At 39.4% G+C, this 15,458-nt stretch overlaps 1 protein-coding gene across 1 annotated transcript; it reads left to right on the top strand.

Annotated features, from left to right (window-relative positions):
• The first annotated feature begins 2,594 nt into the window (after positions 1-2,594).
• Positions 2,595-14,930, top strand: Mmgt1 (membrane magnesium transporter 1). The gene is made up of 4 exons (NM_001106970.1): positions 2,595-2,808; positions 5,115-5,167; positions 9,223-9,326; positions 11,201-14,930. Exons 1-4 carry the CDS (start codon positions 2,730-2,732, stop codon positions 11,358-11,360), a joined length of 396 nt encoding a protein of 131 aa, NP_001100440.1. The 5' UTR covers positions 2,595-2,729; the 3' UTR covers positions 11,361-14,930.
• Positions 14,931-15,458: the final 528 nt, after the last annotated feature.

Genomic DNA, 15,458 nt, shown 5'->3' with positions numbered 1-15,458 from the left:
GATAACAGTGCTCTTGGTATTCTCATCTTGTACTCTGGGACTAACCCCAAACTGTTGAATCATGTTGAAATACATTCTAGTTACCTGTTTGTATGATCCATTTCTCAATAACTATTTATGAACACCTTGATCTCCCTTCAAGTTGGAATCTACATAGACCATTGAAATGTTATTACACAGCATGGTGGTCCACATGTATCTATAGTCCTATAGTTTCTGTAGAGGGCAAGGCAGAAGAACCACTTGTGCCCAAGTGTTTGAAGCCAGCTTGCGCACTGTGACAAGACCCTGTTTTCAAGCAAGCCCCATGAACTCGATTTAACAGTTTGTGACTAGAAAACATAAACCTAGGCTAGTTTTCTGGTACTTGATACATTGATAAAGGTCAAGGAGAGGACTGCTGCATGATTGATGCAGATGGATGCAAACATATCTTAAGTGAATGGAGAAGCAAAACCGAGCCACTTCTCTGAAGCCTAGGAAAATGCACTGGTGACTTATACAAATAACTTCTCAGTGGGTGTCTCTCTCTCTCTCTCTCTCTCTCTCTCTCTCTCTCTCTCTCTCTCTCTCTCTCGACCCAGAGCTCAGACACTTCCAGAAAATTCTTAGCTGTTCATAGTGTTACATGCCAAGTGCCCCAGCATTGATTGGTTGCGAGGATAAAGTTCAAAAGTTTCAATTATGATTCTGAGGCCTGCAGAGTGAGAGTCAGTCTCTTTTTCTTCTCCTCTCCTCCCCTCTGCACTCCTCACCTGTCTCTGTTCAAAACCCTCTAGCCTTTTATTAATCATTTTCCACTTCAGATAAGCTATTAGGATATGTGGGAAAGTTTTTATTTCCATCTCAATGTGACCATTATTTAAGCTAAAACAAAATTTTGATGGGTTTTAAAAAACTATGTTTTCTATATTGCAACGTCTCATTTTCCTGCTGACTAAATAGTGATTAGCTGGCTTGTGTAATCATGAAGTTCAGTGGTAGTTCTCTTTTTGTAAGGAATGCATGATACTGAAATGATGTTGATTAAGCACTGTGTGGAGAAGGCCCAGAGAACAGTAATAACTATGACTTATTTTGACTGGATCCAGTTTTTCCAAGTTGAAGAAACCCAAGTATATCAAAAGACTGCAGGGATTTTTAAAAGTCAACTCAAAATACTAGGTGGAACCTCTGTAAAGATCCTTTCCGTGACAAAATCACTCTGTGTTCTTTGCCACCGTTTACTCATCCTTCATTCAACACGTTTGTACTCAATGTCTGCTGCTTTCCTGTCCATGCTCTATACAGAGAGAAAGCTGTCTTCTTGCAGCTCTCATTCCAGAGTGGGAAGAGAGGCAGCAAACAATAGTCACCCAACAAATATAATAAATAAATAACATAGTTTAGAAGGTGATATAAGATCATGATAGAATAAGGAGATCACAAGTGGGAATGCTTCAAATTTAAAAGGCATAGTAAGGACCCGCAGGACTGACCAGGTACTGATGAGTCAATGGATTCAGATGTTACAGTTCTTTGGAGAGTGAAGGGAAAGAACAGTAATCTTGCTATACATTTACTTTGTGATATGCAGTTTACAAAGCTGTGCCACTTAGCCAGGGGCACTGAAGTAACTTATATAGAGTTGAGGTTACAATTGGCCATAAAATGTCATGCCCGCAGGATCTATTCACACACAAATTAATATCCAGCAGTGGGTAGCTAGGAATGCTGACCTGGAGCTAAGGAGTTAACGGTATTTGAGGCAATGTTGTTGATTCGCAATCACTGCTCTAACTAAGCTGGTCTGAAGTGGGAATGAACTAACGAGCTTGTCAACAGAGAGGAGAATGAAAAGAGATCAAGGAAACACCTCATTTCTGAATGCCTACATTTAAGGAGATGAAGATAAAAACGGAGAAAGGTTACATTTGTATGCTGATCAGACTATGTTTTATGCATCCCCTTATTCTCGAATCTCCTCCTTAATACATGCTAGCTTTCTTCTTGACAAAACAGTCCTGCTGTGCTACACTCTCTTTTGTGTGGATCTTGCTCATAGAAACGTAAAGTAGAAAGGTAAGAAGTTGAACTAATTCTTTGAGAGTCCCCAGCACGCCAAGCGTTCAGGGCTCCAACACCCCAAGTTATTACCCTTTCCACTTTATTTATTTCCTCACGTTAATGACCTAGCAACCTGCCACAGTACCAGTTTTCTGAGGTCAGAGGCATAGGAAAGGCTTACTGAAAGGAAAGCACTCTGTTCGAAGGAAAAGCAATTAAATTAGCCAATTAACAAATACCAAGTACCAGGCTTTTGAATTCTACACCTACAGCCTTTTACCAATGCCACCAGCCCCACCTTCTTCTCCTCCCAGGCCATTTCCGTAAGTCCCGCCCCTTCTCCAAATCCCGTGCTTATTTGCGGACGCTCTACCTCATCTTCCCATTGGTCTCGCTTGGCCTGTTCTTCCACGCCCCGCACTCAGCCCCACCTCTCTTAGGGAAACTGCACTGCGCAGACGCGGAGGAGGCAGCAGGACCTTTTTCCGTGTCGCTCTCTCCTTCTTCCCGGCATTCCTTTTTCCGCGTTCTCACTGCTCTCTGAGTCTGGCAGCTACCGGCACTTCGCGCCCAGGGCTTTGGTGACGTCATGTTTCTGCGCCGCGTGGACGCCCGCCGGTGAAAGAAGGAATACCTCAGCCGCCCTTCGTCTCCTTTTGTTGGGCTGCCGCTCCTTCTGAATCATGGCGCCATCGCTGTGGAAGGGGCTTGTAGGCGTCGGGCTCTTTGCCCTAGCCCACGCTGCCTTTTCAGCTGCGCAGCGTAAGTGCCTCCCGAACGGGGACTGCTCGCGTGAGGGACACCAGGGGCTGTGTGGGGGCGCTCCCCTAAGGACTGTTGGACCCAGTGCAGAAGAGGTGTTTAGAGACATTTTAGGTTGGGGTAACTAAAGCAATTTAGGGTCCTCAACGGAAGGCTTGAAATTGGAGGGTTGTGGAACACCTAGATTTCAGGATGGTTAAAAGAGGTTGCTGATGTTCGAGAAAGAATTCAAACCAGGAGTCTGTCCCAGGACTCAAGACACGAGATGTCAGATGTAGCATAAAGCAGCTCAGACAAAGTGTAGAATTAAGAACTTGAAATGCATGTGGCATCGTGACAGCTAGATCCTGGGCACTCTGCTGTCCAGGCAGAGACTGAGAAGTTAAGTGACCGACTGCCTCAGGGAGGCACTGTGACACGGGGAAAGAGCAGTGGACTGGTTTAAAAGGTTGGTTGTTAAAATTTTGCTTAACTATTAAATCTGCGTGACCTTGGGCAAAAGATAACGTGCTGTATGGTGGGGTTTTAATTTTTTTCTCAGATCAATAATTGAAGTTGCTTCTGCTTTTATGTACTAGAGGTACCGTGCTTCCTTAAGGGAATTCTTAGGCTAGTGGAAAAGCTAGTGGGCCAACAAATAATTACAGTAAGATAATATGGATACGGGAAAGGGGTGTATATGTGTATGCATAAATGTTCATGGGGAGTGGTAATTTGGTGGGACCCCGGGAAAAGTGCCTTAGAACCTTGCTGCTCATAGTGTGGTCAATAGAGCAGCATCATGGACATCACCTGGGAGCTTGTTAGTGTCTACTCAGGCTCCACCTCAGAACTATTGAATCGGAATAGTCGTTTTAATAAATCCCTGGGCGATTTATGTGCACACTAGTTTGTGAAGCACTGTCCTGGAGGAGAATAGGATACACTGGGGTACTGGTTATTTTCAAAGTAAGCTTTGGATCTAATATACAGTCACACAGAAAGGAAGGCCCTTGCTTGAAGTCCTTTTGGAGTTCTTATTTCCCCAATGAAGAAATGCCTAGTTGAAGATAGTGTTAAAGAGCCAGAGCTGAATTCATTCAAACAAGAAAGCTAGCTAGAAGTGTGACATTAGAAGGTTAATCCAAAGGACATTTGATATTGGATTGATTTTTCGTTTACCCTGTCCTTATAGGCTCTGTAAATTCAAATCTATTCTGCCTGCATACATACTTTTTAAACAGCCCTAACACATTCACACAAAACTGCTTGGACATTTTAAGCCTAGAGTACATTATAAAGTGGGAATTGTCCTATTTAATCTAGAAGTAGATGTCCTACTTGATGTAGAATTGAAATTTGGATTTTTATATTTTTCAAGTAATGAGAATGTCTTGTGGACTGAAGCAAGACCTCTGTACTGTTCATGCTGGCAAAAGACTGCTGTTTCCCTTTGACACGAATTGTGTCATGGGAAATTGTGGCAGCAGACAGCATCCTATGGTGTTGGAACATGTTCATCTCTGCAGTAATGACCTTTGATATAGCAGGGCACTGATCATGAACTAAATAAACCCTCTTCACCTTTCAAAGTCCTATTTGCCACAGAGGAAACTCAGCCAGTGCATCTGTTCTATAGCCCTTTGACACTAAGAAATACTCTGGTCACTTTCACATTGTAACGTTCTGCAATGGAAACCCATGCTGGGCTTGTTGAGGATGTCTTGAATGAGGTACAGTAAATTATAGTAAACAGAAGAAACATACATGCTATGTCTGACTTGGGGTTACCAGTTTAAATCATGATTCCAGGCTTTAATCCCTTGCTGCCTTCTGAGATGAAGGCAGCAGCAGGATTAGGGCATAGCAAGGACAGAAATTGATGTCCTGGAACTCCAGCTACACCACTACACTGAAGAGGAACATTTCCATACCAGTTGTCACTTTGGCTTCACTATGCAGTGGCAGGGTTATTCATCATTGAAAATGTTTGTATTTCTATTGATTGTTAGATAATTATGACTTTGTTGATGACTTAGTGAAAGAAACAATTTCAGAATTTCTATACTAATGAAAAATTATGCATAGTTCTTTCAGTTTCATATTTGCTCATCTGTCACTCACTTAAGGTGATAAGACAGGCCATAGGGAGCATGAACTAATTCATAAAGGTAAGGCTGACTACATTACAAGAGGTTTTTGAGGAATCTGTGATCATCGCTTTATGTAGCATATTAGTCAGCCACTTCTTTGGTCTATTGATTTTCCTGCATTTTCAGAAAGGCAAATGGGCTATAATTTCCTAATGGTGTGCTTCTGCTTTATAGATCGTTCTTATATGCGACTAACGGAAAAGGAAGATGAATCACTACCAATAGATGTAAGTTGGTCATTTATATTCCATTAAGTACACACTTAAACTCAGCCACTTTGCTCTTGACAAATCTTATTTCTTTTGTTTTATTCTTCTTTATCATTTTCAAGCATGATATGGCATTTGTTACCTGCTTCTTTTTATTTAAATTAAGGTCTCAGCTCTGGCTGGCTTCGATCTTGCTATATAGACCAGGCTAGTCTCAAACTCACAGAGCTCTATTTGCCTGCTTCTGCTTCTGCCTCTGCCTCTGCCTCCTGAATGCTAGGATTAAAGCCCTGTGTTACCTTGCCCAGCTGTTAACTGCTTTTATCACTGTTAAATCTAAAGATTTTGAAATCTTAAAAAATTCTATTCGATCCTTTTGATCAAACATGGTGGCTCACACCTATAATCACAGCAATTGTGAGATTGAGGCACGAGGATTGTTGTGAGTTTGAAGTCAACGTAGACTACAGAGTAAGACCTTTGTCATAAAAGCAAAAACTAAAGAAGGAAATGGGCGCACCTTTCTAGAAGTTTCTGTACTGACAATCTGGCCTTTAAAAATTATTTGGCTCAAGGTTTTATAAAAAATTCCTTTTAAAATATTTTATTATTTGTGTAGCAGTTCATGCCATAGCACAAGTGTGTATGTCAAAAGAAAGCAGGGGTCAGTTCCCTTCTACCTTGTGGGTCCTGGGGAAAAGAATCTCAGGACATGAGGCTTGATGGCAAGCATCCTCACCTCCTCAGCCATTTGACTGGCACTTTTGAAAATGAAGTTTAAGGACAGGCAGTGCTGACACTACATTATTTACAGATAGGAATGGATGACAAAACTGAAAGAAGGTGGCTGTTAACCTGAATTAATACCTATTCCCCACTTGACTGTTTTACAATTTACTGTTATTAGATTTAAACTTACAAGAATTGTAAGTTCTTCGCATTCCCTGGCAACTTCGCATTTGCTCTTAAGTTTAAAGGCCATCAGTGTTTAGGCTTTTAAAATGTATATACAGTGTTGTCTTGGTACATGTACTTTATTTTACCTAATTGAAACAGCTTTTGGGGGCTGGTGAGATTTTCAGTGGGTAAAGACACTTGCTAATTTGAATTTGTTCTCTGGAACCCACATGGTAGGAGAGATCTAACTTGTGCAAGATGTCTCAGATTTGGACCCTTCCTTAAGCTGTGACACTTATGCTGCCCCCACCTATAAATAAATATGAAACAAATGGCAAATTTAAGGTGAAAACTAGATCCTTCAAAAGAGCATTAAGCATGTGTATGTGTCATTTAAAAATTGTTTTTGAAGTTAAAATATAATTATATCATTTTTCCATTTCCTTTCTTCCTTCCCAATGCTTCCCATGCACTCACCCCTCACTCTCACTCAAGTTCATGGTCTCTCTTTCTTTAGTTATTGTTATATACATATACATATATGTATATATTCCTAAATATATAAATATAACCTGCTCAGTTCTTGTAATGTTACTTGTATGTGTGTGTATGATTTCAGGGATGACCATGGGGCCTCAGCCTTAGACAAAGCATAGCCAACTAAGCAATGCTAAGATCAGGGAGAAATGGTCTTCCCCAGGGAAGAGCTCTCTATCCAGTACTAAGTGTGTATGGAGTTTTGTAATTAGCTAGTTTTGTTTCTGTTTTGTTTGGTGAGACAGAGTCAACAGGGCCTAGGTTAGCACTGAAATCATATGAGCCAAGCCTGACCCTGAAAGTGTTGATTCTGCTGCCTTCATCTCTTGTGTGGTGAGATTATAGTCGTGTGCCAGTACACCCACTGTAGAGTTAACTTTTCCTGCACATAATCTTTCTGGAACATATTTTGATGACAATTCATTGATTTTCCACTTTCTTATTAACAGTGTGTTCTGTGAAGGACAGCTTCTGTAGAGCTAGGGATGTAACTCAGTACAGTGTTTGCCTAACAAACACACATCCCTGTATTTGCTTTTCTACGCCCAATAAATTGGGCATGGTAGAAAAGAAAACAACCTGAGACCCTGTCTTTAAAAACAACAAAACAAGACAATCTCTTTGTAATATTAGTGGTTGGAATGTAAAGTGTCATTTCAGATGTCATTAGATTTTAATTTAGACAGTGATAACTTGTGGCTAATTCGTCTGTGTTTAAAGACTGGTACAGAGCTATACACAGACATACAGTCACTTATATCTATTTAAAATAAAATTTATGTGATCAGAATTCAGAAAATAGGCTCATTATCCTGTGTTGGTTAATTTCAAACATTCAGCATTGTCGCTTGCACAACCTGTTTGGAAAGCAGTTTGGTGTTATGTAATACATCGAACATATATATACTCTGTACTCAGAGTTTTCATTCCTGTTTACCAGGAAACATGTAGGAATATTTATGTGGGCCTTGTAAAAATGGCAGAAACATCCCAGTAATAACGCAGTAAATCGTAGTGTTTTCATATGTTAGGTACTAAGCACAACGAAAAGGAAGAGAGTACTGCTGCGGGATGAATCTCACAAACGATGTTGAGGGAAGACAGCTAGACTCAAAGGATATATTTGAGTGCATTTAAATGATAGTGACAAGGAGTAAAAGTAAATGATAATGTGTAAAGGACATTCCCTAACTGATCAGAAACAGAAGGAAAACTGCCAGGAAGAACAAGGAATGGATTAGCGCACAATTAGTAAAATAGTTAACTTTGAGAAGGAAGGTTCTGGGAAGCCATGTTTGGTGGCATGCACCTATAATTGCTATACCTGGAAAGGCTGATGCAGGAGGATTATGAGTTTAATGCCAACTTGACTCTGTTTCAAATGAGACAGGTGAAAAGACTGGAAGTTTAGCTGGTTGTTGGGTATCTGATACCTTTTTGCTGCTTTTCTTTACATTGTGCTCATATGCTTTGTGCCCTCTCTGATACTAAACAGTAACAACGAAGAAGAGTTTTAATTGCTCTTGGGAGCAGACAGTTTGGTACTTGAGTTCAGAGTGGCTTAGTACTTAGTACATTAAGTACTTGGTGATTTTGCTTCTGTGAGCATGTTGCTAAGTTCACTTCCTAAAACATCAGAATTGTTATTATACTTAAGAGATTTTATTGTGTCTAAATGCAATCTTTTCAAGTAAGAAATGACTCCTTGATGTGTGGTACTGAGGAATGCTTGCTAGAAGTCATGCAGCGGGCTTCTTTTAGCTGAGAGAGTCTTAATTACTGCCTCTATATCATTGGTTAGTATGGAAGTCTTTAAATTATTCACATTATCTTGCTTTAATTTGGGTAGATCACATACATTTAGAAAATCATCAATATTTAAAAAGATTATTCCAGCTTGGTGGAATGTAAATGTTGAAAGGATTGAATTTCCTCCATGGCTCTGTTGTCCTCTTTAATTTCATTAATTTCACTCTTTTCTTTCATTTGGTTAACTTGGCCTGAAGGTGTGCCAGTTGTTGTCAAAGAACCAACTCTTTGTTTCATTGATTCTTTATATTTTTGTTTTTAGTTCATTGATTTCAGCCATGATTAATGGGATTAATTAATTAATTAAGGGGTCTATATTATACCCCTTCTCCAAGGCTCAAAGACCATCATGGAAAATGAGGCAGAAACACTATAGGAGCCTGAAGTCAGGGAGAATCATAGGGAAACTGTCTTCTGGACATGACAGGAACACTGCACTCAGGACTCAGCATCTGTAGTCATCTGCACAGCATCAAGCCTGTCAAGAGTCAAGTGTGGAGTAGGAAGGGTCTGATGCCCTATGGACAGTTAATGGCGTCTGGTGGAAGGAGGGACAATTTTCCTTAAAGGTCGACTCTTGGGGTTATTAAACAGTAATTTAATATAGAAGAGATACAAACTTGGGGGTCAAAGAAACAGAGACAGATGTGGGTGGAATAAATGGGAGGTATATCATCAAAACACATTGTATGAAATTCTCAAAGCATTAGTAAAAATTATTAAAGAATATTCATCTTAAAAAACAATGTCACCCAGAGGGGAAAAGTGGCCTGTCAGTTGTCCAGTAGCACTCATATGCTTTATGTTAATCTGCATCTTTATACTCACAGATAGTTCTCCAGACACTTCTGGCCTTTGCAGTTACCTGTTATGGCATAGTTCATATCGCAGGGGAGTTCAAAGACATGGATGCCACTTCAGAATTAAAGAATAAGTAAGTCCCTTTTCAGAAGCTTAATTTGAAAGAAATTTTTATGTACATGATTTATAGTCTGTTTTCAGCTACATAAAAGTTGGTTTCATTTTTGTCTTATGGTTTTGTAGTTTGTAGGGGTAATGAGAGAAAAATATTAAGTCAGTGTTTGGTGTCATAGGGCAAGCAGAAGTTGAAAGCCAGGTATGGTGGCACACGTCTATAAGCCCAGAACTCTTGAGAAGTGAGAAGCAGAAGGATTGTGAGTTCCAAGATAGTCTGAGCTCTATTGGGAAGACCCTGCTTCAAAACAAAACAATAAAAAAAAAGAAGAACAGTAAAACTTAGATATTAGATTCTGGTTCATGCTAGTGACCTAAAAGTATTAGTTGCTTAGAATGTGAGAGGTGGATGAAAATAGGTCTACAGACAGGTAATAGCTCAGACACATTAACTAGCTTCCTTTCCTGCTTTTCCTGCCCATGTACTTACTCCCTTCCTGCCTTCTTTCCCCTCCCTTTCTTATGCTTTTATCCTCTTGTCCCAGCTTATTCTTTTGAAAAATAACTGATTTTTCTGTTTTGTCTGTCATTTAAACTTAATCTTGACTTGAGTCCTGCCCTCAGCCCTATTTCTGTGTGTGGATTAAATATATTGATGTTCTTCAAATTTCTCCTGTTTTTTTGTTTGCTTTCTTGCCCCATATTTTACTTTGTTTTCTTTAATTCTATTTCTGGACTTTCCCAACCTTCCTTATCAAGAAATAATAATCCCTTATAATATTTTCTTTGAAACATTCACAGGCAGCATCTATATAGTGGAGCAAGTTCATCCCCCTCCATTTACTTCATTATTTCCATCTATTTTAAGATTATTTTATACTTATGTACATGTGGCTACATGAGTTTATGTGCACTCTATGCATGCAGGTGCCTGTGGAGGCCAGAGGGAATCGGGTTCCCCTGGAAGTGGAGCTAGAGGTGCTTATGATCCACCCACCCAGCATGGATGCTGAGGACTAAACCCTGTTCTCTGCAAGAGTAGTACACATTCTCCCTCCTTGAGCTACCTCTCCAGCCTGAGCTTCCTCTCCAGCCTGATCTACCTCTCCAGCCTGAGCTACCTCTCAAATATTTCCGTTTGGAGATATACTTGAGATACCTGAGTGTTTAAGTGGGGCTAACTTTGAGATTTGGTCTTTTTTCCCATAAATACAGGATTCTGGTTCTTTTCAGAAAAGAATATTTAAAAGCAAACACTAAAAGTGTTTAAATTAACACTTTTTTAATTTCTACTTTTTTAAATTAATTAAATTAGTGATTTAAAAAACACTAGTATCTCAAGATGTTTATGGACTTTGCTAGACTAGGATACAGATCTCACTGGAAGAATCTTTGAAGGATCTCAGGCAAGGAGACAAACCAAATGACATCAAGGAGGGGGCAGCAAAATAGTTGAGTTTGGCCAATAATATATTCAGAAAGCCAAATGGAGTTGTTCACTGTACTTGCAAAACAGACCCGTGAAATCTCTTATGGCTTGAAATATTTATAGCTTGGGCTAAAAGAGAATAATCAGAGGTGCAGTCTGTGTGCTGGTATTGGAAAGGCGGCTTATCGTAGGCTAGGTTAGGTTTACGGAAGTTTATCTAGTATGTGTTATTGCTATACATCTCAGGAGAAATGACTGAAGAAGAGAAAGTCTGAGAACTTTGTGGTCATTTCCAAGTTTCTTACATTCTCTGTATAGGAAAAATATGCAGTACAATTGTGATTACCTTTTGTAGTCTAATCTGTAACTCACAACAAATTTATAATTCATTAGAAGCCTGCTTACTTTTCAAATGGGCTTTTATAAAGGTTTATCTAAAAATTGGTGTTCTTTTTTCTTTTAAGGACATTTGATACCTTAAGGAATCACCCATCTTTTTATGTGTTTAACCATCGTGGTCGAGTGCTGTTCCGGCCTTCAGATGCAACAAATTCTTCCAACCTAGATGCATTGTCCTCTAACACGTCGCTGAAGTTACGAAAGTTTGACTCACTGCGCCGTTAAGCTTTTTACAAATTAAATAACAGGACAGACACAGAATTGAGTATTGGAGTTTGGGGTGTAAAACACTCCCCCCCAACATCAGTATTTATATTGCTATTTCAGAGCTAGTTCAATAATCTATGGCCCTTGTTTATACATTGTTGATCCAATCAAATGGTGTAGGAATTATCTATGAAATGAGTCTTTGAACTTTCCTATAGAGGTTTTCTGTTCATTTGAAACAATTCCCATGTTTTGTAAAAGTCACTATTTCGAACATACTTCCCTGAAAAATGTTGGGATTTTTGTGATTATTTATTTTCGTAGATTTCTTTTCTTTTGCACTACAGTTTTTAGGAATCCTGGAATACCATGTAACATCTGCATTTTGCAGCACAAGAGTCAAATGGTCTTCGGTTCTTATCAGACCAACTTCTTTAAGAAGACCAAAATGGTGACTTTACAGTTTTTCTTGGGGCCCCTAAAAAGTGACTCTGCTTTACAGATACTTGCCAATTTTTACTTTATTAATGGCTTCTCTCCGGACCCCACTCCCTGATACTGTCTAACATCAGCTGTCTTGTTTCATCATTTCTGAGATTCTGTGTGCAGTGAGCAATTTTTGTGTCAGAAATTCTATCATAACATATTTAACAAGTTCATCTTGCTGTAAAACTACTCATGTTCTTTTGTTATAAAATTTTCACTGATTGTGTAATGGAAGATTAGTTGAAAGTAGACCAAAAAGACAAATTATGACTTCATTATCTTGCCTCGTAGAATAGAACTGACTGTTCTAAACTGATCGTCACTAGCTGGTCTCACTCATTCTAAGTCTGTTGGTTTCTGTCACAGTAAACTAGCGAATTGGTGAAAATAAAGGAAGTGGCTCATTTTATCTAAAGGCACATGCAAAGAAACTAGGCCAAATATGTTCTAAATATTTGGAGTTAATCTATTTAAATTCTCTTAGAAAATTAAGGTCATTTAAGAAGTTGTTTTGCAGCTTCTGACTGAAAGCTGGCCTGGAGTTTTCCATCTTCACTCTGCGGTGCTGAAGGTGAGGATAAGGACACAGCATTGAATGTTTTTCAGAAACAGTAGTTTTACTCTAAGAAAATCAGAGTAGGTTTTTCGCTAGAAAACTAAGATGCTCAACATTACATTGTAGAGATTATTGCTTTCCACAAGCATGAACACATACTTGTGTTAAATTATATAGGTGTAAAGGGACTACTATGGACTTTGATAGGAAACCTGCCTGATGCTTTTTGGGTTGTTTCAGGCAGGGTCTTCATATCGAGATGCTCTTTTACTTGGTAGCATTTTTTTCATAGGAATGAGCCTCAGCCTTTCTGCCCAGTCATGCACAGCCTCAAAGGACAAGGTTCTTTTGTCATTTCTTTGTTGGTTTTGGTTTTGTTTGTAAACAGGATTCTGTATAACCTGAGCTAGCCTCAAACTCAGTATGTAGCTGAGGATGATCCTCATGCCTTTACCGCGTCAGCGCTAAGATGATAGGTGCTGCCACTACACCTGGTTTTTGGGGTCCTGGGGACTGAACCCAGGGCCTCATGCATGCTAGGCAAGCACTGTACCAGCTGAACTACATCCCAGGCCCTTGACATTGAATTGTGATTCTTGAGCTCTGATTTGCTAGCTAAGTCTATAGAGCACTGATTCTGTTCTCTAATGAGAACAAACTCATAAATCTGCTGATTACCTACAATAATTTAGAAATAGGCTAAAAGTGTGAAACCAAGCCAGGTGTGGTGGCATGCACTTGTAGACCTAGCACTTACAAGGCTGAACCAGGATCACAAGTTTAGGGCAAATCTGGGCTATCTTAAGGAATCCCTATCTTAACCCTAATCCCCGCAAAAAGCGAATCCAAGGACTAATGTGATAGATCAAAATGGCATGCACGAAGCATGCTGTACATCAGGCTTTTCTGCCATACTCCTCGACTACTTGATTGAAGAGCCTCTTGTTTTCTTCTCTTTGGAGACTGTTTCCCTTCTTAATGTGTTTTCATAACAATGCTACTGAGAATCTGTGTGTTTTGTACTTTCATTCTTTAAAGGGTGTATAGTTGCCATATGTGGCTCACGCCTATAATACAAACACTCAGGAGGCCAAGGCAGGGAAGTTGTCACACAAGTTCAAGACCAAAATTAGATACACAGCGAGACCTTATCTTTAAAGAAGTTATACAAATTTTAAAAGGTACAGTTAAGTAACTTTAAATATACTCACAAAATTATGCAACCATTTGATAAATCTAGGCCATTTCACTCCCTTCCAGGAAGCCCTGTATTCTTTCATAGTCACCTCTGATTTCCCCCCAGTGTGTCCCACCTAGGACCTAAGAAACCAATAGTCTATTATATGCATACTCTGATCATTTACTATAAATGAATTGATACAATATTTAACCATTTACAACCAGTGTCCTAACTATGGTTTCCTATGTGGAATGAATGCTCATTCCGGACTCGTAAATCTGGTAGAATGCTTGCCTAGCACGTGCAAGACCCTAGGCTCATCCACAGTAGCACAGAAAAAAGCTAGTTGACAAATCAATGGATTTAAAGAGAGCAAGCCAGATACTTGGCAGACTTCTAGAGTTGATCTTATTAAATAGAATAGCTTTCCTCCTAGCCAAACATCCATTCTATCCTATAGCTTCTAACTTCCATTCTAGTCCCCCACCCCCACCCCTGCTTTGGTTTTGGGTTTCTCTGTGTAGCCCTGGCTGTCCTGGAACTCACTTTGTAGTCCAGGCTAGACTCCAACTCACAGAGATCTACCTGCCTCTGCCTTCCAAGTGTTGGGATTAAAGGCATGTGCCACCAGTGTCTGACCCGTTCTGGTTTCTACAGTGGATATTAAAATCTATTCTTGTCTACCCAGCCAAGAAAATCCTGCTTAAAATAATGCTAAAACATTTGATGGATAATTGATATGGTAAATTTAGATGTGTCCACCTTTGGACAGCTTGTATACCTCAGATCAGGTAAATACCCCCATTTTTAAAATCGATGTCATTGAATTTCTGCTATCTTCTTGAAATATGGTACTATAAGACTAAATCAGATTTGGGTGCATTGTAACAGTGCTAAGTGTGTTCAGTAGACTTCTGTTTACAGTACTGTGTGATAGTCCATTACTGCCTAGGATAGTTGAAAACCAGGGAAGTGATCTAGTGCTAGGTAACGTATAGCCGACATGATTTCAGTGACACTCAAAAATAGGAGACATATACTGATCAAAGTTCTCCAGAATGCAGGAACACACTTTATAACCAGGGAACTAGCCAAATCCTATGGGCTAATAGCTCAGCTGCAGGGAATGAAGATTGTGAACTGGGGGCAAGTATGCACGTAACTCCCTAATAATTCTTCCGAAGCACTTGGGGCATACTTTTGAGTGACATGACAGCATCTTCTTGACTGTACGTGACCGGTTTCCATGATGTATCGAATACTGTTTGTGAGCCTTGATGCCTGTAACACCAATAAACCCATTGTTGGATATATTTTTCTCTCTTTAAATGACCTTGCCTTGTCCAATAAATAAGTGATTGTCTCACCTTGTGTTTGGTAGTGGGTTTTTGTTCATTTGTTTTTACTTTCAATCTCATTTCTTTAGTTTCTCTGTCCCCAGGGGGAAAAAGAGCCAATTTTATGAAATGTTATGTATGTCATATGATGATGTACTTTTTCTAGTATGTTGCTGATTTTTTAAATGTGTACTTTAGTTGTTTATGTAAAAATCTTCCTTTGTTTTTTGTTTTTGAGATTAGGATACAGTTATGAAATTTTTCCTTTTTCACTACTCCCTCTAATGCTTCCATGTACCCCAGTTGCAATATTTCAAATTCATGGCCCCTTTTTCTTTAACATTTTACATACATATTTGAGATGATGTTTCATTTACTACTCCATACTGGCCTCAAACTCCCTATATAATCAAGGCTGGACCTGAATTCCTAGTTGTCCTGCATCTGCCTCACACCCCACCACATATGGAGTCTTAAAGTACTTGTGGTTTTGCACTTATAAGCTATGTCATTTCTAAATAACCACGCGTCCTGCAGGGTACAGGAGTTGGTCCTTG

The sequence above is a fragment of the Rattus norvegicus genome, chromosome X (assembly GCF_021556685.1).
Source record: "Rattus norvegicus strain SHRSP/BbbUtx chromosome X, alternate assembly SHRSP_T2T, whole genome shotgun sequence".
NCBI lineage: Eukaryota > Metazoa > Chordata > Mammalia > Rodentia > Muridae > Rattus > Rattus norvegicus.
Note: the sequence above shows the minus strand (reverse complement) of the source record. Positions and strands in the feature narration are given on the sequence as shown.

What these genes read in the sequence shown, in the direction of transcription:
- Mmgt1 (NM_001106970.1), top strand. Translation starts at nt 2,730, where the DNA reads ATGGCGCCATCGCTGTGGAAGGGGCTTGTAGGCGTCGGGCTCTTTGCC. An exon ending in TGCCTTTTCAGCTGCGCAGC is followed by an intron (nt 2,809 to 5,114) that starts GTAAGTGCCTCC and finishes TCTGCTTTATAG; the next exon opens with ATCGTTCTTATATGCGACTA. An exon ending in ATGAATCACTACCAATAGAT is followed by an intron (nt 5,168 to 9,222) that starts GTAAGTTGGTCA and finishes TTATACTCACAG; the next exon opens with ATAGTTCTCCAGACACTTCT.